The sequence below is a fragment of the Ceratotherium simum genome, chromosome 32 (assembly GCF_057802395.1).
Source record: "Ceratotherium simum simum isolate JZ-2026a chromosome 32, ASM5780239v1, whole genome shotgun sequence".
Classification (NCBI taxonomy): Eukaryota; Metazoa; Chordata; class Mammalia; order Perissodactyla; family Rhinocerotidae; genus Ceratotherium; species Ceratotherium simum.
This window is the reverse complement of record NC_141931.1, coordinates 17,283,177-17,306,078: the sequence shown is the minus strand read 5'-3', so window position 1 is coordinate 17,306,078 and position 22,902 is coordinate 17,283,177. Positions and strand designations below refer to the sequence as shown.

At 37.4% G+C, this 22,902-nt stretch overlaps 1 protein-coding gene across 1 annotated transcript in view; it reads right to left on the bottom strand.

Annotated features, from left to right (window-relative positions):
* The window catches only part of ST8SIA6 (ST8 alpha-N-acetyl-neuraminide alpha-2,8-sialyltransferase 6), a 116,912-nt gene that overhangs the window by 29,762 nt on the left and 64,248 nt on the right, over positions 1-22,902 (bottom strand). Inside the window, exon 4 of the mRNA XM_087420900.1 lies at positions 8,932-9,018. Within this exon, the coding sequence (XP_087277026.1) occupies positions 8,932-9,018 (87 nt within the window). The remainder of the gene's footprint in view (positions 1-8,931; positions 9,019-22,902) is intronic.

The following is a 22,902-nucleotide window of genomic DNA, read 5'->3' as shown; positions in this document are numbered from 1 at the left end:
TTATAATATTAAATCTAAAGTTACAATATGACCCAGCAATTCCACTCTTAGGTATATACAAGAGCAATGAAAACATATATTCACAAAAAACCACAAATGTTCATAGTAATATTATTCATAACAACCAAAAAGTGGAAACAACCAAAATGTTCACCTGCTAATGAATGGTAAACAAAATATGGCATATCCATACAACAGAATACTCTTAGACAATAAAAAGGAATAAAGTGCTGATAAGCATCTCCATATGGAGATGGAAATAGGAGAGGATTAGTTTTAGAACCAAAGCATTGTGTCTAGGGCTTTGGATTCAAATAGACACAGGTTTAAAAAACAGACCCTTAGTAAGTTCTTTTTCTTTTTCTCTCTTCCTTTCTCCCTCTCTCTTACCCATAAATATTTATTGGCTAGCTAAAACTCTGATTTAGGTCTATAACTATGAAATACTACATTCTCTCAAAGTGCATGGGAAAGAGAACCTTAAGTAGCCAATTTCAGTATGCTACAGAAGGGTGAGCACAGGGTAATATGGGATCGCATGGAAGGAACACTTAATCCACATTGTGGGGCTAGGGAATTTTCCTTAGCAATCTAAGGAAAGGAGCACTGGGGAGATAGACAGGTGATAGGGGGTCATATGGAGATGAAAAGCATTGTAGGCAATTAACATGTCCCAAGGACCAGAACTAAGAAAGAACACGGCCCCTTGAAGAAATTGCAAGTAATTCAAAATGGTTGACAGAGAGCACAGTGGGAGTAGTGGCAAGAGAGAAGGGCTGAAGAGATAAACAGAGCCAGATCATGAAGGGCTTTATTATCATGTTGTGATTTTGGAGGTGGGGTGAGTGTTGTGGGAAGTTCATTTTATGATTAAGTATCGTAGAGTGACTATTTCAATTGTAATGGGAAAGGCACACTGGAGGAAAACAACACTGGAGGGAAGGTGACAAAAGGGAAGCACAAGGTAATGCAGGTGACAAATAATGTCAGTAGAGCTGAAGAAAAGACAGATTGAGAAGATAGAAATGAAGCAGAATAGATGGAGCTGGACTGGTAGGATGTAGGAATGAGGCAGAGCTCGGGATCAACGATGTCCTTCAGGTTTCTGACTTGTACAATTGGCTGGAGGTAAGACCTTGACCAAGTTAAGGAACACGGAACGAAGGAGATCAGACTATGGAATGAAGATCAATGTTTCCGTGTTGAATCTGAGATGCCAGTGGGAAATCCAAGAGAAACTGTCTAGAAGACAAGTAGGCTTCAGTTCACTCATCAGTAAAATGGGGATTATAATATGAAACTCACAAGTTTAATTGAGTTTAACTCACAGATTAAATGAGATAATTTATTTCACTGTGCCATGCATTGTGGCTGGCATGTAGCAGGCACTCAATACGTGCTTGTTTGCCTCCTTTCCTTCCAGAGCCAGTCTATTAATCATTCACATCTCAACATGAGTTGGAACATCGCATGTCAGTGGAGGTCTAGCACAAAGAAACTGGAGTTTTGAGGAAGAATAAGGAAGAGAACATTTGGGAACATGTAAACTTGACATGGTGCAGTGTCCCTGGACCCCTTGTATTGAGAAGCAAGACAGAAGCGAAGAAGGAGCTGGGACAATTTAGAGAAGGTCAAAAGAGGGTGTGAGAAGGAAACCCAGGCACCTGACACAGAGTGGATGTTCAATACATTTTGAAATATGTATGAAAGAAAAAATAAACGAATGAACACGTCACATACTTTGTAATTTTGCTGAGGGTTGATCCCAGCTCTACCTCAACCCACTCAAAGTTCTGCTTCATAACCTAGCAGCCATAGAAAAATCCAAGAGGGTTACATGATCCAGTGTTCAATATGGGAGTTTTAGTCTAAAGAGAGAGAATGAATTAAAACCAAATTCAGTTACCAACTCAGATGACTGAGTTTTTCCCTCATTAGCTAATGTGTGCACTGATATTTTTATGTTTATGAAAGATCAGCTCACAGATCTGAGTAGAATATCAGAACTAAACCAAGGTAACATAAAATATAGAAGAACACGATTATCAAAGCAAGCGACAGGAAGTCAATTGAAATGTAAACTCAGAAGTGAAGGAGCAATGTTGAAACACTGGCGAAAGATCCATATACTGGGATATTGTATCAGTATTTAAACAATGTAATATACCAGTGAAGGTACTGCAAGCAATGTAACAAGGAGCAGAGAGTTTGAAAGGCAAGGCAGTCTAGAAGGAGGCTTATCTGACATGGGAGCATAAAGCAGTATAGTTAATATCGAGAACAACTTGGGAGATAAGTTTTGAAATAAAATTTAGAAGATCAGTGAATCCCAGGTGAGTTAACTGCATTTTTATGGTAAAGTTTATATTCTGAAGACTAAGAGGGGAACTAGTCCCTAAATGTCCAAGAGCCAGTTTCTATTATTAAATCCAGCAGGCCTAATGACACGGTGTGGTTTTCGTTGCTTCTCTAAACGCACAGGCATGCTGTATGGCATGACAAATAGAAAGATGATATGACAGGATATTAACAGTGAAAAATGGTCTCGATGCAGAGGAAACCAGGAAAAAAAGCTTTTTCAATCTGACAAGTGACCCAACACCTATCATAAAGTACACATATCTTCTTAAACTTAAAAAAAAAATATGTATTGCTTTGAGCCATCATCATAGTCACCCTGTATGAGTCATAAAGAGCAAACATTTAAAGTTTGCTTTAACTTTGAGGAGGAGGAAAACAGTGGCTCAGAAAAATGAACATGATCTTGTATAATCAAAAGAAGCCCCTAATAGAGATGACTTTTGCTTCTCTTCAAGAAATTTGCGCTACAAAACAAAATGCCTGGGATATCATAATGTTCTGGAAGTGTTGACTGAATGAAAAAAAAGTGTAAGCTCACAAAAGGTCAACCAAAGTTAAACCATAACTACTGCTTTTGGAAAAGTATTTCAGAAATAACTGAAAACTTTGTTGGTTAAGCTAAGTTTGGTTGCTCAGTTCTATGATGTCTTGAAAAATATTAACTTATCCATCTATTTATTTGCAAAATTTGTATTCTTTCACAAAGCTAAATCATTAAATGGCACTGTTTTAATCATGTAAATGTCATGTAGTAAAAAAATTAACATATGTGATACACGGTATGTAAATTTATTTTGTTTAACACTCTATTCCAAGAAGCTCAAATAAAAATGAAAAAACACATTGGCTTTACTTTAAAAATACCAATGAATCTACTAATACAGGACTGGAATCTTTTCCTATATATCCAACAAGAGAAAGACAAAGGAATAACTTCTAAGAAATTTTAATCGAATCAAACCTGAGGCGATGATTTGAGACTTAATAAAATTGCTACCATGTAATAGTTATCTGTTACAAAGTAATCAGGCACAAAATACCTGTTTTGCAAGTAATTTGAAAGACATCTTATTTGTGTGAGTCTTAAAATAAACATGCGTATTTACATAATAGCACTGTTTTCTGCCACTATGTTTTCAGTAAATATGTGATTGATAATATTTAGTCATTTTGGATTCAAACTCACGTCTATGAAACCTGGGGACATCTACAGAAATCCAATGGTATTAGACAATTCAAAAGAAACCAAAAACAAAATGATAGTATGACTATTTCTGAAAAAAAAAAAATGAAAATTAAGCACTGTTGTTTGTGTACCTATAAGTTTTCCATTATTGATTACACAAATGAATGCAGTTCTTTTAAGTAGAAAACGATTCATGAAAGCTAATGCAGTAATTACCATGCAAGCTACCTACAGAATCTAAGACTAATTATTGAAGCTCACAGATCTTCTGCTGGGACAAAACCTGCTTGCCAGAAATTTCCAGAGCTTCACAAAGGAGCTTTCAAGGGTAAAGTAGAGCAAGTGGGGAAAGAGGACTAGGGAGCATTTCATATCACGTTTAATTCAAATTTAAGTGTCTCGAGGTTATTTTCAAATATCTGAGTGTCCTGCTCAAGCAAATGATCATCCAGCAGTTTCTAAAAATGAGAGGGAGAGAATGTGAAGAGCAGTAATTTCTTAAACTGAAATCCAAGTTAGATTTTCCACAAATTATGTGTATCAGCTTGTATCAACAATGTGTATCAACAAGCAATCAAATCTCGAAGCAAACAGAGCCTCAGGTCTAGAAGAGTTCTTAGAAATATTTTAGTCCATTCTGAGAGTCCTTGAGAGTCTGATGAAAGTTAGGGACTTTTTCCTAGAAATGTACAAAATTTCACATACAATTTCAAGGGCTTCCTGGAACCACTCATGTGGACCTCAGATGTTTCCAGGTAAAGGCTAAGAAAAGTTAGGGACTCAAACCCCAGGATACAAGTCTTCAGACTCACAATTAAGTGCTGAATAAGTAAAAGCTTAAGAACCTATAAAAAGAGGACAAACACTGTTAAGTGGGAGGAAAAAAAAGATTGCTGAGAAGGTAGGCTTTTAGAGGGCCATATGTCTTACATAAGCTAGCTTTAAACTGCAGTCGCCTTTCCTCTCCCGGAAAGTCCATTTTCTCTTAACATTTATATTTATCCCAGACCAAGGAAACATCTTCTGCATCTGGTTGTCACAATGTCAGCTCAAAAACAGCCTATCCAAAATGGGCTATCTTCCCAAAAGCAACTTCCCTTTGAAATCTTGCTACTTGTCTCCAACACCACTATTATCCCAATCAACCAGACTCCAAATTTCTCATTTATCTTCAACTCTATTTTTCTTCTCCTTCAATTAGAAAACTAAGAATCAATAAGCAATCAAGTCCTGTCAATTCTTCAGTCCTGTGCGATACAGCTATTTATTGGGTACCATCTATGTGGCACCGGTGACACAAAGATAAATAAAATACACTCATGCCCCTAAGGAGCTCAGTCGGGTGTCCCTTCCTTGATATTTTTGTAGCTACCATTGATGTTTTAGATCTTCATCACTCTACAGTCACCTTCCTACAACCAGCCCCTAACTGCTCTGACTTCCTTCAGTCTATTCTCTCCCTCCTAAGACTCCAATTTGCATAATATTTTGCTGACCAAATACGTTCCCTCAAATAATAAATTGACCATGTAATTCCCTTCCTAGGAATATCTCTGTTGGGTTCCTGGTATCTACAGAAAGCCTGTGGACTTTACTCTGATAATCAGAGCCCTGTGCATCATCAGGCCCGCCGCTCTCTACCTACAAAAATCTCCTTTATCCCAAGCACCCTTTAGCACAAATTCATTGCTCCAATGAAGCTGGTCCTGAAACTTACTCATGTTTATTCCTGGTCCCATCACTCCCATATTGGGCTCTCCTTCCCTTTCTACTCATCCTCAGAGTTACAGCTTAAGTCCTGCCTCGTTCCACAAAACATTTCAAGAAAGTATATCCCACAAGGCTCACGCATTGATATATTACGGTATTTGTATGCATCATTCATTTTGACACTAAATCATAAATATTCATAGCCTTATTTTTTCTCTCTCCAAACTGACTACAATGTCTTTGAGGTCAGTAAGAAAACCTCACATTTTTCTTATTAACTTTCATACATCCATTCATTTAACATATATTTGTTGACATCTACTTTGTGCCCTGCACTGTACCAGGCTGAAGGAGTCCACTGTGCTTTGACATAGTGAATCCTAAACAAACACTTATTGATAAATAAAATTGATCCCCTCTGCTAGTAAGTGGCATATTTATTTAAGAAAAATAACTCTGAGAAGCTCTCTTCTTTTTAGATCATGTGACCACAGAAGTCCCATAATTTTCAAATAGCCCCAAAGTGTCAAAGGTTGGGAGTTTCAACAATCAGGTTGCAGCTGGATTTGGAACGTATTCTCTTGCTCATAGTCTTCAGAATTTACTGTAACTTTTGTAATTCCTGCTAAAAGAATATTACCACCTTTTTAAGGCTCATATTTCACTTCTCTTCAATTTGGTACAAAATGCTATAAATAAATAAAATGGAAAAATTCTTCAGCTACTTGACATCCATAATAATAGGAGACATTTTGAAACTATCAGCTTTATAAATAAGCCAGAAACTCCTCATATTTGGCCAGCTAAATTAGTAAAAATTTAGAAAAGTGGGCATTTATTATGGTTTAATTGCACAGACTTCTGTTGAGGGTTTATATATATAATTCAGTTTATAAATATGCCCATAAAAATAACATTACAATATAATACATATTCGAGTAAATAAATAAATGTCACTGTGACTGTTCTCTTGAATGACAACGAACAATAAGTGTTATAGTCCCAGTTGTTTACTTAAATTGGCCCTGTAGGGACAGAAGGCCATTGGGTCATCAACGTGGTTACTGACGCTCTTTTTATACCAAGATGGTACCAAAGTGAAAATGGCCATTCTATCTGCACATCGCCCATCTATACAGCTTCTATCCATCAAAATTTATAGCTGTGACTCTCATGCAGCTTTGGATTTCAAGAGACCCCTGATTTTGATCACCAAGAAGGGAAGAAAGAAAAAACCTTTAAAGAGAATTGCTTTTTTTAATTGAGCCAGACACTGTGTGTGAAAACTTGCAGGGATAATTTAAGGCTCAGAATGAGGTTACCTTCTTTGAGAGAGGATTTACTTTTGTTTCTAGCAGACATCTAGGCTAAGGGCAGATCGAAATCCAATTGAGGATGGAGATGATTCAAATCTGGGCTTCAGTGGTTTGCTTAGAGAACCGGTCTTTTCTAGGGTTTGCTGGAAGCTCTACTCAGCTTCTCTGCCTCTTAGTCAGGCTTTTACTTCTGCATTCTGCAAGTTCCTTGCGAGAAAAAGCACCTCCAAATGCAGGGCTCACCTCCCTCGGCTTCCCTCTTCTTCTGCATCTTAGTCCTGTAAATTTTCTCCACCTTGGTAGCTTGCCAATGCCCTCAAACAGGTGTTTAATATACTCTGTCTTGTATTATTCTCAGAAGGCTTGGTCTAAGTCAACTTCACAGCCAGAAGTAGAAGCTCCTTCATCCCTACTTTGATTATTGGTGTCACTATTCATCTGGTCTTTCTCGCTAATTATCTTGCATTGATCCTCCATAGCTCAATATCACCCTCTTCCTTTTTTGCCTATTCTGCACATGTAGAAAGGTCTCTCGAGATCAGACTCCTCTGTCACTCACTGACCCTGTGATCATTTAGATTACAATTGCCCATGCAACTTTCTATCTGGTCTCCCTGTCACTAAGATCTCTCAAATCTAGTCTTGAGGAAGACTGTGTCTTAGCCCATTTGAGCTGCTATAACAGAACACTATAAACTGGGTAGCTTATAAACAACAGAAATTTATTTTCACAGGTCTGCAGGCTGGGAAATCCAAGATCAAGGTGCTGGCAGATTTGGTGTCTGATGAGAACCCACTTCCTGGTTCTTTGACAGCTGTCTTCTTGCTGTGTCCTCACATGGTGGAAGAGGGAGAGAGCAATCTGGAGTCTCTTTTCTAAGGTCATTAATTCCATTCATGAGGGCTCACATAACCTCATCACCTCCCAAAGGCCCCACCTCAAAATACCATCACATTGGGTTAGTTTTCCAACTCATGACTTTTGAGGATACACATTAGTCTATAGCAGACTGTGTAGCATAAAATACTCCGGAAACAAAATAGTTATACAGAAATCCCTTTTCCCAACCCTCACCCTGAAATGCCAGTTAGGAAAGATGCTTAATGGTATCCTACAGGAAGTCACAACATCTATGTGTCTACCCAATGGAGAGAAGATATTCACTTTTAGCTTTGACCCAATCAGGAAGTAACTCTTTCACCCAATGGGAGCTGACCAGAAGAATTCTGTATTGGCAGCAGAATCAAAACCAGTTGGTCCAACAACTCCAGTGTACACTGACTGAGGGGGGGGGCAGGCAGAGCCACAGCCCCACATAAACAAGAAGAGCTGCCTTCCCACGGGAAAGAGATCCAAGCAGCAGGTACATCTTAAAGAATCTTAGGGGAAAGCAAAGTCTCCTTAAGAAGATTTTTAAAACGCTTGATGCTTAAAGTAAACTTTGAAAATATGAACCAGTAAAGATAAAAACATATTTCTGGATGGTAATATAATAAAATAACTTGGCACAGGACAAAACTTGTGTTGGATGCCCAGCAAAGAATCATAATGTGAGTAAAGAAAAGCCGAGCTATGTAGAACAGCAAGCACAGAGACCACCGGCCTAGCTGCCCCATATGAGCAGGTATTGGAAGGAAGGGGTGTCAGATAAATATCCATGCTCCCCCCACAGCATACCGTCTTAACATAGCTTATTTCCATCTGGGTGGGCTCCCAATTACCCAAGCACAGGAGAGAGCTCTAAAACCGTCAACTGATAACCTACTCTTGTCAGGTTGACGGTTACTTTCTAGCTTATTACCTGGAGCAATTGATGCTCCTGGACGTTGCTGGTGTTAAAAAGCTAATGATAAAAACTGTAAAAGAGTATGCAGAAAGGAACAGCTTTTATCCTAAAGTGATAGGATTGTGGATGACTTTTTCCTTCTATGTTATCCAAACATTCCTTAATGCATTTTATTTACAAAATAAATAAATATATGTCAAATACAAATGGTACCAAGAAGAAGCAACAGCCTCTAAAATATGATTAAAAAAATATAACAAAAATATATAAAAAAACATATATAAAAAAATATATAAAAATATATAAAAAAATATAAAAAAATATAACCTTTCTTTTTGAACTCAGGGTGTTTGTAATTAATTACTGTAACATAATTATAAATTTCTAGAAAAGAGACGGGGCTGGAGTGCCGTGTGCTTCATGAGAGGGTCTTAGAAGGAAATCACCCTGATTGTCACTTGGCCCCTTCTATTTTTTTTTTTTTTTTTTTACAATATGTTGCTTATTTTCCCTACAAGGCAAATGTACAAGACATGTTTTATCTCATATTATTTATGAAGAACTTTTTTACCTAAAATTCTCATATGCTTCCACTTGTCGTTTCCAAGGACAGCTCTGTATATTTGTGATAATCTGAAGATAGTCATCCTCCGAGTACCTAAAAGTCAAATGACAATGAAATTAGAAAATAAAGATCTCAAATATTGCTAAACAAATATATGTCTTCTAAAGGACACTTTTATAACCTACTCATTTTAGCCTTCTTGAATCTTTTCTGAAATAAGATGATGTAGAAATAAGTAAATATCATACCAATTTCAAAACTTCTAGGAATACATAACTTACAAAGAATTATTACGCTGGTTTAGGAATACGTAATTTGCACATATCATAAGTCAAGTCTAGTATTACAAACAAACCATTACAGGGCACCAACTCACATTCATATTTTATGGCCATTTCACCTTAGCTTTAACTCAATGACAAATAAATATATATTTCATAGATGTTTACCATAAATACATAGTTTATCATTTTTTTCAGACTCTAAGTTGATAGATTTACCTTGAGATATATAGATAAAACTTCTCCAAAATAATCATCCTAAATTTTAATTCTGAACAGTACATAAAAAACCAGATTAGGTTAAGAGAGACATATATGGCATAAAAAATTATAGGCACAGTGGTACAGTTTGGTTGGATCCCAGCCTCCATTAGATGCCCCTCTATCTGAAATTCCATCAAGTATTAATTCCTTTCATCACAGAACAGGTTTTAGGTTTTAAGGGTTATAATTTCACATGCAAATATCCTTTGAGTGAAAAAACCCTTAAATTTTCTTTCAAGTAATATCTTAGTCATTAGTTACCAGCTATTCGAGATCAAGGCTCTTCAGTAAGGAGATAGACTATAGGTTGGTGGGGTGGGGAAGGGAGAGGACAGTAAAGAACCTTGTCAGGAGAATCACTTCCCCACCCCGATACAGCAAAATGCAGATCTTCCGAAGTTTATGTCTGAAAGGAGGTATGTATTACAGGTGGGGAAGGCAGTCGACCAAGCAACTCCCTTCCCCCTGAAATTTACTTACCTTTTGGGTATCTCTTTCTGCAATGTTGCCACCAAGATTAATCAAAAATATTTCCCCTTGGTTCCTATTGGCCCATCTAAGAAAAGCTGAAAATCTTGAAAGACTTTGCTAAATAACTAAAGGAGAAGCCAAGCAAAGAGCTACCCCAGGAGAGATTAAAAATAGTTTTGCTTGCATACAGGCTTCCAACTTTAACAGATTTACTTCCCTCCCACGGGCCCTAAGACTTGTCCTAGTACACCAAGTGGCTTGAGAGATCTATACTCTGGCCCCAAAGCTTTGTCTAGATGTGACATTTCCTAGCTGGAGTGAAGATTGCCTGTCTCCACCGGGTAGGAGACACCCAGAGACTCTCTGCAAGACAATGTTAAGCTCATAAAAGAAGAAATACACATTCAGCAGCCTACTCAAGGCTCTTCCAACTTCTGGCTCTTCAAGAGAGACATGACACTGTGACTATTCTCTCCTGTCTCCTGACTTCTCCTGGGAAAGTCTTGTCAACCACCAAGGCATGGCTTTTAGTCATTTGATCATACTGAATACAGGACAACAATCAGAGCACTATGTGTACCAGGGTCCATCAGGCAAAGTAACAAAAGAATTGTTGTCTCACAAAGCTCAACTAAAGAGAAAATGGAAAGAGAAATACAAATATCTTAACAAATTAAATCAATGAGAACTGCAAATGTATTTTAAGGCATCGAGATAAAACATATCATGAAAAGTACGGTAAACGGGAAATTACTACCCCGTCATAAAAACTAAATGTGTCAGAGTTTAAAGTTTTATTTAAGTGTTATTTAAGTGTCATTTATTAGATGAAAAATACATTAAATTTCTCATGATGTAGAGCTAAGATAATAAGATTAGGGAACTTGAAGATATAGCAATAGAAACTATTGAAAATGAAACATAAAGGGAAAAAAAGGATAGAATGCAGAAGTTACAGAGAATCTTTCAAATGTGAGACAACCTCAAGTGGCCTAATATATGAGAAATTATGGTCTTAGCAAGAAAGAAGAGACAAAAATATTTTTGAAAAAATTATGGTGGCAAATTTTCCAAATTTAATGAAATGTATAAACCCACAGACCCAAGAAGCTCAACAAAGCCAAAGCACAAGAATCATAAAGAAAATTACAACAAGGCACCTAATAATAAAATTTCTTTAAACCAGTGATAAAGAGAAAATCTTAAGTGTAGTTAGAGAAAAAAGACACATTCTGTACATAGAAACAAAGATAAGAATTACAGCAGACTTGTAAGAAACAATGCAAGGCAGAAGGCAGTGGAACAATGTCATTAAAATATAGGACAGGATTTGGGAGGACTGTCAACCTAGAATTCTATAGTCAGCAAACCCTTCAAAAAATGAAGGTAAAATAAGGACTTTTTTAGACATACAAAGGCTAAAAGAATTCATACCAGCAAACCTGCAGTACAAAAAAAGAATACACAGTGCAGATTCCATTCCAGAAAATGAAAACTAGTCTATAGTGACAATAAGCATATCAGGAGTTTCCTGGAAATGAACACTGGCATGTGGGGGTGTGCACAGGCAGGGAGGAATGGAGACAAAAAAGCATGAGAAACCTTTGGTGGGTGGTGGATATGTTCATAATCTTGATTGTAGTGATGGTGTATACATATGCCAATACCCTTCACCTTGTACACTTAAGTCGCAATTTATTGTCAATCACTTACACCTCAAAAAACTTTCAAAATGTTCATTATTGGGCTAAAAAATTGTATGCTCCATGGTTACATAACTAAGATAATAGTAATATACATCAGCCATTGTTAGCGATCAAATATCAAAAATTCAAATCTCTAAGGGTCGGCCGCATGGCCTAGTGGTTTAGTTTGGCACACTCCACTCCGACGGCCCGGGTTCAGTTCCCAGGCGTGGACCTACACCACTTGTCGGTGCCCATGCTGTAGCTGTGACTCACATACAAAATAGAGGAAGACTGGCACAGATGTTATCTCAGGGCAAATCTTCCTCAAGCAAAAAGAGGAAGATTGGCAACAGATGTTAGCTTAAGGCAAATCTTCCTCAGCAAAAACAACAACAACAAAAATCCAAAACTTTAGTTACTATGAACCTACAGTTATTTAAATGGATATGCTTTTTAAAGACTTTCCTGGACAGCTAATAAGTTGCTACTTCCAATGCGCTCTCAGAGTGTCTTGATCAATACTCCTATACTAGTCCTTCTCACATTGAACTTCATTCCATGTCTACATATTGGCTTCCCCTTCCAGACTCTCCCCCCAGGACCTCAAGGGCTGAGCATTTCTAGCCTAACACAATCCCCAGGACATGCTGATTGCTCTTGTTAACCCAGGAAATGCATGTTTCAATATAAATATGAAATGTAATGAGGTCATGAACTACTCTGAGTAAGTTCAAAGCAACATTTCCTTATTCCATGGATTATGGCTTCTACTTAATAACTTTCCCCAGTGCTAACTTCCACTCACTGGTCCAATTCACAAATCACCCTATATTAAAACACAGCCCTCCTCCAGTGTATTGCCTGAGAATCCTCAGATTAGAGCTCAGTAGCTAGTCAGTCATTTCAGCCAGTCCATTAACCCAATTCACCCTTCCCACTTTCCCAATTTCTTAGCATGAAATAAAATGTTTTTACTTTTACTCCTTTTTTTGGAATGAGTAATCCATATGTTGACTGCCGCTGACTTCGTGTCTGAGCTCCCTCAATAAGGGTCAATGCAGAATTTGCTGAAGATTTTACACAGGAAATGGAGGAAAGGGGTTACACTTCGAGGTAGTAGAGATCTAATTTCCACAACTTTTAAAAGCAAAAAATATAATAAATCTGTATCTCTTTTTGGCTGAATCTAGACATTTTGGCTGAATGTAGACTTTTATCAGCCCTCTTTGTTGGCACAGTATGGAGGTAGGGAGCCTCTCTTCCCTGCCTCCATACTTTTCTCGTTATCTTGCTAGGGCCAGCTCATACAAGCTTGTGAGAGCTGCTTATTAAATTTTCAGGATGTTGTGAGCAGGTTATTAAACCATTGGTGGCTTAAAATTGGCCAAGGTGGGAATATTCACACCATAGGAATCAGCAAACATAACAAATCAGGGCTCTCCATCGCCCCCATCGCCCCCAAGCTAGTTGTTAACATGAACAAGTGCACTGCCGTTCCTACACTTCTGTTTCCTAATTGGGCAACCTGTTGGCCTGGCTCAAAGCTTTTCACTCCCCCATGACTTGAGCCTTATGGAGGCCTGCCGAGAAGGCCAGGTGAGACTTTGCTGCCGCACCTGACTCATCAAGCAAGACGGGTCTAGAGTGGTCCTAAGCTGGTGAAACAAAACCATCATATTAGATCCACATAGCAACTACCACTTTGGGAAACTAAAGGTGACTTTATTTGCACCAAAATTTTGAACAAACGCTCTTAAGTGTACTATACTTTTACTTTGGCTTCCTTGAAAAGCAGTTTGTGTCATTTTGAATTCATACTTGTCTTTATGTCAAGCTTAGTCTAGAACATTAAAATTACCATCCCACTGCCAATTAGAATAAAAGTGCATTGTAAAATATGTATAGTCTTTAAAACATTTTGTTTAAGTGACATACACTCCTCAATAAATTGTAGCTGGCTCCAATTTAACTTAACATCGAAGGATGTCAATCATAATGTATCTAATTTTACTAGTAGGCTAGCTGCATAAAGGAGGTTTTGACTTTACAGTCACTGATATCTAAAACCAAGTCAACATACTATAGCAGCCTTGTCTATTATAAAAGAAGAAATGCTTCTGGTTTACAATCAGAAGACAGTGCTCAAGCCACTTACTTCTTGACATTCTCTGTGTTCAAAGAATCTGTTTGATGTCCAGTCTAGAAATGAAGCATCATCCTCTGATCTTATAAAAAGGAAAACTAAAGAATAAGGAATATCAAAGGGAGGCTTTTTTTTATACATGCTTGCCTTTTTCTACTGAAAAATAAATAAATCACCAACCAGCTTTTTTTTTTTTTTGGTGAAGAAGATTGGCCTGAGCTAACATTCATTGCCAATCTCCCTCTTTTTGCTTGAGGAAGATTGGCCCTGAGCTAACATCTGTGCCAGTCTTCCTCTATTTTGTATGTGGGTCACTGCCACAGCATGGCTTGATGAGTGGTATAGGTCCGTGCCCAGGATCCGAACCCACAAACCCCGGGCCGCTGAAGCAGAGCGCACAAACTTAACCACTATGCCACTGGGCCAGCCCCACCAACTAGCTTTTTTAGAAAATTAAGATTGCCACAGTACAATCATGATTTGTAAGGTGGGAGCATGGCTGGAGTGGAAAACCATCTGTGAAGGAAAAATCACAGGTATGTTACAAGTGTGGGTCAATCTGTGGAATAAGTGTGTCTGTATAAAAGTTGCCTGTTAAGTAAAATGCTCTAAATCACATCATACTTTTTGCAAATTGACATTTATAGTTACTTTTCAGTTAACAAAGTATAGACCCCACCCCACAATTTTGAGAGGCAGCTATCCCTATGATATTACCCCTATTTTTATGGATGACAAAACTAAAAGTTCTGAGAAGAAAAACAGTTTGTTCAATATTATATTGTAAATGGATGAGCTAAGAATTAAACTCATGTCTTTTGAATCACAGTCTGGCTCTCTTTTCAATACATCATGCTGCATCTCATCTATTTTCATAATGAAACTGAAAATTAATTCCATCAGAAGCATTTTCTGGTCCCAAGACATACAATAAATCATACTAAATAATGCAGTTAGTTATTTTCAGAAGAATAAATAATGTCTATTTAAATCATTATTAATAATACCCCAAATGAGACACATGATAAATAATATACTAAATGATACTGAATATATTAAAATTTAAAATATTTTTCTAGAAACTTCTCTTTGAAGATGAAGAACCACATGCTGTGACTAGTTTTGTCTCAATTAAGATATAAATAGGGCTTTTTAAAAGCTATGATTTATGATTAGTTAATTTAATCATTAAATATTTATTGGGTACTCATTAGGTGCTTAGAAGTTATTTTGAGGGTATTAATTTATTAGTACTATTTAAGCAGCTGAGATATGGATTTAGTTTCCTATAACATCTCTTCCTGGTAAAAGCCAACCTTTTTCTCTATTGAAATGAGTGGTGACATTCATGAAATGACCCCAACAATATTAAGTCAGTAGGTTTCTAAGTGATGTTCTGCGTAGACAAACAGTCTTTGGTAGCTAGTTTCTACAAAACCACTGAAGAGCTTAAGTCTACACGAAAATAAGTTCTGCAGATGAATACAGTACTATATTTTCAATCAATACAGCCAATCATCTCCACTGGGCAATATTTTTTAAAAGAATAGTTGATGAGTGTACGACAGCTGACAAAGAGAAGTGTGTTGCAGGTAGACTTATTTGAGCATGAAGAGTACATATTGACATTTCATCCACTAAAGGTAGAAGAACTCAGTTTACACTGTTTTTAACTCTGCATGATGGTAACTTCTAATTAGAATGCTGTGGGTACTGTCAATTGGTACCAGAGAAAGAAATCACAAACTTTTATTCTCTCCACATCTTTTAATGTCCCTTAGACAAGTTAAACATAACAAAACAGCTTCAGGAATTAACTCCTAATAGTGCCAATGTTCTTCTTCACAGCAACAGTGAAATCTCCAAATTGCCATATTTGAAAAAGTCAGATATTGATTTTAAAAAAGAATACTTTCTTTGTCCTATACAATTAACTTTTGGGGTTTTGGTATTAATTATACATTTAAGACACGGCTAAGAAATACTGCAAGCAGTGACTAATCTTAGCCAACCAAGAGGGAATGGGTTGTCTATTTACAAAGGAGTGGGACGTGGCACAGGAAAGACTGAACAGATTGGTGGGGCACACTAGGGCTAGCAACAGGGGGAGAGAAAGAGAGCTGTTACCACCTTAAGACTAGAGGCTCCAAGAAAGGGGTGTAGCTATAGGTGTAGAAGACAGCCACTGGACAGGAGTGGTGGCCTTTGGTAGAGGATGCAGTTGTCCCTAAACCAAGCCCACAGAGAGGGATCCAGGGGAATAAATATCCCAAACTTTCTCTCTCCCCACTTTCCACTCTCCTGCCAATGACTCCCATAGGCTGACTCTCACCAGAGGCCAAAGGCTGTGAAGGTCCAACCAGTGTAGCCCAAGGAAGTCAGCCTCCTAGAGCACACAACAAGAACAAAAAGAGTAGAGAGTTGATCTGGAAAGTTAAAAAGGAATATATGGCACAAACGGAAATCTATTCACGATGTTATTTATCATAATTATTTTGGGTTAACTGAATTTACTTCACTGGAATGGTTTGATATAATGCCCAAATGAAGCAATAAACACCTCACAGAAAAACAAAAAGTATAATTTTAAGTATCTCCTTCATAAATATCTGCGACATGCAAATACATCAGCAGGATAGAAAGAATGAATAAACAAAGACTAAAGCTGCTATTTAAGATTTTCATATTTCCTCTTGCAATACAACATTTATGAAGATGAAAAAATGATGACCCACTTTTCAAGTCTATAGAAAGAAATCTCCAGATGTATAAGAGGATATCCAGAGATGAAAATAACAATTTAGTGATCTTATACTATCAATTTTTAGAAATAGGACCCTATATATTACAAGGAATCTGAGAGAACCAATAAATTTAGTGTTTCTCCATCTCTTGAAGACTAACACTATGTAGTTAGAGTTACAACAGAGAAGGAGCTAGCATGGCTAGTATATGTGGTAAGATTTTTAAGCCATGTATGTGTGACTATTAACCCTTTGCCTTTTTTTTTTTTTTGTGAGGAAGATCAGCCCTGAGCCTACATCCGTGCTAATCCTCCTCTTTTTTTTGCTGAGGAAGACTGGCTCTGAGCTAACATCTATTGCCAATCCTCCTCCTTTTTTTTCCCCAAAGCCCCAGTATATAGTTGTATGTCATAGTTGCACATCCTTCTAGTTGCTGTATGTGGGACGCGGCCTCAGCATGGCCGGAAAAGCGGTGCATCGGTGCGCGCCCGGGATCCGAACCTGGGCCACCAGTAGTGGAGCGTGCGCACTTAACTGCTAAGCCACAGGGCCGGCCACAGCCCTTTGCCTTTTAAATTCTTCTCACTCACATAAGCAAAGTTGATCTCTCCCTCTTCTGCATCCTTTGCACCACCCTGTATCTATTGTAATAGGGGATGATCAACAATAAACCAAATGTATGAGCTGAATTGTGTTCCCTCAAATTCATATGTTGAGGCCCTAACCCCCATACCTCAGCCTGTGACTGTATTTGGAGACAAGGCCTTTAAAGAGTGGATTAAGTTAAAATGAGGCCATTAGGTTGGCCCTAATCCAATCAGACCGGTGTCCTTATAAGAAAAGATAATTTGTACAGACACAGAGACAGCAGGAGTGTGGCACACATAGAGAAAAGACCATATGAGGACACAGCAAGAAGGCAGCCATCTGCAAGCCAAGGAGAGAGACCTCATGAGAAACGAAACCTGTCAACACCTCCATCTTGGAATCCTAGCCTGCAGAATGCGAGAAAATAAATTTCTGTTGTTAAAGCTACCTAGTCTGTAGTAAACTGTTATGGGAGCTCTAGTAAATTAATACACCAAATAATATATAAATTAATAATTAAGTACTATGTACTTAGTACTGTGAAAAAAAATAAAGCAGGAAAAGAAAGTATGTGAAATAGGGTTGCAATTTAGGTAGGGTGGTCAGGGAAGCCCTCACCAGGAGGTAACAGTTAAGCAAAGATTTGAGGAAGATGATTAAGTAAGGTATGAACAATGGGGATATGGAGATGGGAAGAACATTCTAGGCAAAGAGAATGACAGTGCAGAGGCCAGAGGTAGAGGCAGACATGGTATGTTTGAGGAACAACAAAATGGTCAGGTGGCTGGAAATCACCTATGAGTCACTCATGGGTAATGAGAGATCTAACAATGGTATAGGCCTTGCTATTCAAAGTGTGGACCTCAGACTAGCAGTATTGGCATTACATAGTAAGACTGTTAGAAATGCAGAATCTCAGGCCCTGTCCTAGACCTACAGAATCAGAATCTATATTAAAATAAAAGCCCCAAGTGATTTGTAGGCACATTAAAATTTTTAACAGCTTTGTTGACGTATAATTCATATACTACACAATTTACCCATTTAAAATGTACAAGTCGGGGCCGGCCCGGTGGCACAAGCAGTTAAGTGTGCACACTCCACTGCAGCGGCCCGAGGTTCGCCGGTTGGGATCCCGGGTGCAGATCGATGCACCGCTTGTCAGGCCATGCTGTGGCGGCGTCCCATATAAAGTGGAGGAAGATGGGCACGGATGTTAGCCCACAGCCAGTCTTCCTCAGCAAAAAGAGGAGGATTGGCAGATGTTAGCACAGGGCTGATCTTCCTCACAAAAAAAATAATAAAATAAAATGTACAAGTCAATGGTTTTTAGAGTATTCACAGATATGCGCAACCATCACTACAGTCAATTTTGGAACATTTTTATCACCTCAAAAAGAAATCCTGTACACTTTAGCTATCACCCTCTGCATCCCATAAATTTTGGTATGTTGTCTTCATTTTCATTCATCTCAAATATTTTCTGATTTCTCTTTTAATTGCTTCTTGGACCCACTGTATAGTTAGGAGTGTGTTGCTTAATTTCCACATATTTGTGAGATTCTCAAAATTTTTTTCCTGAATATTGATATCACATTTCCTTACAATGTGGTCAGATAACATTGTATTTTTTCAATCCTTCTAAATTTATTGAGGTTTGTTTTGTAGCCTAGAATATGATTTATCCTGGAGAACGTTGTATGTACATTTGAAAAGAACATACATTTTGTTGTTGTTAGGTGGTGTGTTCTATAGGTATCTGTTAGGTCTAGTTGGTTTAGAGTGTTGTTCAGGTCTTCTATTTCCTTGTTGATCTTCTGTCTGGTTGTTCTATCCACTATTGAAAATAGGGTACTTAAGTTTCCAATTATTGTTGAATTGTTTATTTCTCCCTTTATTTCTGTCAGTATTTGCTTTCAGTATTTTGGTGCTCTGTTATTAGGTGCATATGTGTTTATAACCCTTATATACTCCTGCTGGATTGACCCTTTTATAATTATAAAATCTCCTTTATTTCTATTAACATTTTTTATTTTAAAACTCTGTTGTATTGGATATCAGTATCGCTCCTTCAGCTTTCTTGTGGTTGCTGTTTGCATGATCTATCTTTTTTCATTCTTTTACTTTCATTCTTTTACTTTTATATACTATTTGTATATTTGAATCCAAAGTGTGTCCGTCTTCCGTAGATAGCCTATAGTTGGATCATGCTTGTTAATCCAGTCTGACAATCTCTGCCTTTTGACTACATGATTTAATCCATTCACATTTAATGTTATTATTGATATAGTTAAATTACCTCTGCCATTGACTTTTTGTTTTTATATGTCTCAAGTATTTCTTTTTTCTCTATTACTCCTTTACAGCTTTCTTTTGCCTTAAGTGAATATTTTCTCATGTAGCATTTTAACATCTTTAATAAATTTTAAACTATATTTTTAGTGCTTGCTCTAGGGTTTACCACATACATTTTTAACTTAGAATCAGCTTCAAATTTATATTAGCTTAATTTGCACTCATACATAGAAATATTACCCATATAGCTCTATTCCTTTTTTCTCCTTCTTGTGGAATTTTTGTTATACAATATTACATCTATTAATGTCATAAACCCAACTATACATTGTTATAATTATTACTTTATCATCTGTAGTCATTTCCTTAGCCTGATACAGCTTTGCTCCCACCCACCTCCCTTGTGCTGTTATTGGCAAATATATTACATATATATTTGAGAAGTGCCTATAAGTGCATTGTAGGCTACTGTAACAATTTTTTCTTTTATTTTGAGTGAAATGGGAAGACACTGGAACAGAGAGGTGACCTGATCTGACCTACATTAAAAAGGGTCCCTCTGTATACTTTGTTGAGAATAGTCTCTAAGAGAGCAGGGGTGGAAGCCAGGAGACCAAATAAGAGAGTTTGCCACAATCTAGGAGGGGAATAAAGATGGCTTAGACCAAAGTGGAAGTGGCAGAGTTGGTAAAAAATGATCAGCTTCTGGATATGATTGGAAGGTAACCGATGAAATTTAATGACACCTAATGGAATGGATGAAAGAGAGGAGTCAAGGATAACTCCAGGAATTTAGGCCTGAGCACTGGAAGAACAGTCTTGCCACTAACTGAAGTGGGGAAGAGTACTAGAGGACAAAGTTTAGGCGGAAGTGCAGGAGATCATGTAAGACATATGAGGTTTGAGATCCCTTATAGACATCCCAGGGAAGTGTTGATTGAGCAGAGGTACATACAAATCTGGGAAGAGGTTCGGGTGGGAGATATAAATTTGGAAATCATCAATATGTATAGAGTATTTAAATCCATGAGACTAAATGAGGTCCTTGAGGACTGAGAATGAGGAGAAATGAGGCCTGAGGACTGAGCTCTGGAACACTCCAGTGTCAAAAGTGAGGGGAGATGAGGAGAAATATGCAAAGGAGAATGAGAAGGAGCAGCCAATGTATTGTAAATATCTGACTCTCTTAATATACTGTGAGCTTTTAAAAAGTAGAAGTAATTTCATCATCGTGTCCCTTACGCAAGACGTCTCAGCCCGTTCTCAACCCATGCATACTTTGAAAAAGTCTGATGCACAGCTCCAGGTTGAAAATAATTGTCCCTGGGCCTATCATAGAGCTGGGCACACAGAAGTTGCTGTGTGTTTCTGAAATAGACATTTAATATATGATTACAACATAAAAACATCCAAAGTTTTCAGATACTAACTTTGAACTAGGACAAAAATTAGCCATCAGCCATGATCTTACCAAGAGAAGCCAGACTGATCCCCAAGTTGCAATGAGGGTAACTGCTGTGCAAGATAATGCTTCCCAAGTCTATTTACATTTCAGAAGCTTAAGTAAAATATAAGTAACAAAAAGCGAGGAAAGTGGATAGTATTTTGGAGATGGATCACTTTTGAGTAGCTTCGCATTATAAAGTCAAATGCCTTTCTCTTCTTATATTTGTGATTTGTAATTCCACTCTCATTAAGAGTGGTACCATAGAGTTAGTGAAAACAGGCAGAATTTTGTCCAAGTTCTGGCTCTGCTATTTGTAACTTTCTGATGTTCTGCAAGCCATTAAAACTCTCTGAACTCATTTCTTTCACTTGTGGAATTACAATAATGAAACTTACTCTGAAGAAATACTGCAAGGACCACAGAATGCATGTAAATTATCTTGCACACAGTAGGCCCACAAAAATGGTAGTTCCTATTATCACTATTAATAATTTTGATAATAATAATTGTCATTATGATAAAAATACAGTAATGTAAAGGATTATGAATTGAATAGTCAACTAGTTATCTATAGCTATATAATAAATTACGCCAAAACTTAGAGGCTTAAAACAACAATAAACATTGATTATTGCAGTTTCTGTAGGTCCGCAATTTCTGAGCAGCTTAGCTGGTTGGTTTCAGCCCAGTAGCTCTCATTAGGATGCAAAGTCAAGATGTTGGTCAGGACTGAAGGATCTGCTTTCAAGGAGGCTCACTCACATGGCTGACAAGGTGGTGCCAGCTGCTGGCAGGAGATCCTTAGTTCCTTGCCATGTGGACCTCTCTGTGTCCTTATGACACGGTAGCTGGCTTCCCCCAAAATAATCAATCCAGGAGACGGCAAGGCAGAACTATCAAATTCATTTATGATCTGGCCTTGAAAGTCACACATCGCTAGTTCTGCAATATCGTATTGGTTACACAAGGCAGCCCCCTTCAGTGAGGTAGGGGAATAGCATGTAAATTCCAGGAGGAGAGGATCATTGGGCGCCATCTTGGAAATCTGGCTACCACAAATAGTAAACTATACCTTTAACATTACCTGTGTATTTGAAAATGTTGAACAAAAGTAACGTATTTGCTCTCTTTTTCAGTACCACTTCTCAAATTGGAAATAATTCCAATTATTTCTTAATGACCTTAACTAAGTGTGACTATTTTTATTGTCATTGTCTTCCTATTAAAGGTTTCTTTCAAATGACTAGTTATTTGAGCAAGTATGAGGAAGCCTTCTGATGTGAATACATAATCAAATAATCAACACTGCAGTATAACAGGCAAGTCAGTGTTTCAATTTTCCTCTGAGGGAAAATTCAATTTTGTTTCCACTGACAAACACTTACAATAAAATAATACACTATTTCAATCTTCAGCGTGGCAAAAATGATACTAAGCAACTCTTACCAAGTATTAATTAAGGAATTCAGATTAGGATTATGCTGGTTATCTTCCAGCATCAACAACCACACAGAAAATTTTTTATTCCCACCCTCCCATTAACTGGTTGCCTGACCAAACAAGTTATAATCCCATTTTTTAATCTTTAAATTGAAGGAATAAGATTTTGTAGAAAAATAAAAATCAAACACGCTATGGTAAGAACAGAAAAAAGTATATGAATCAGAAGAATTTAAGTGACTATTCCTTCATGCTCTTAAGTTGTATGATTGCTTCTTTCTTATTTCCTCTTCAAAGTACAGAATGATGCTTAAACCACCTTTAATAGATTTGGCATAAATTTGTTTGGCATAAATGCAAAAAAAGTTTCAGAGACTTCTATCATAGCCTCCATATTAGCTCATCTGCCCCAATTTAAAATTATATACCAGCAAATACAGTCACTACTTTGGTTACCAAGAGAAATTTCCCAAGATATTAAGAATGTACCATGTTGGTATGAATGGCTGTTTTGTGTTAACTTATATGAACTCTATACCAAGGAAATGAAGGAGTGCTAGACTTTGAAGTCCTTAAAAACTGACCAGAAAAGGCAAGTTAAAGGGTGAGAGGTGAG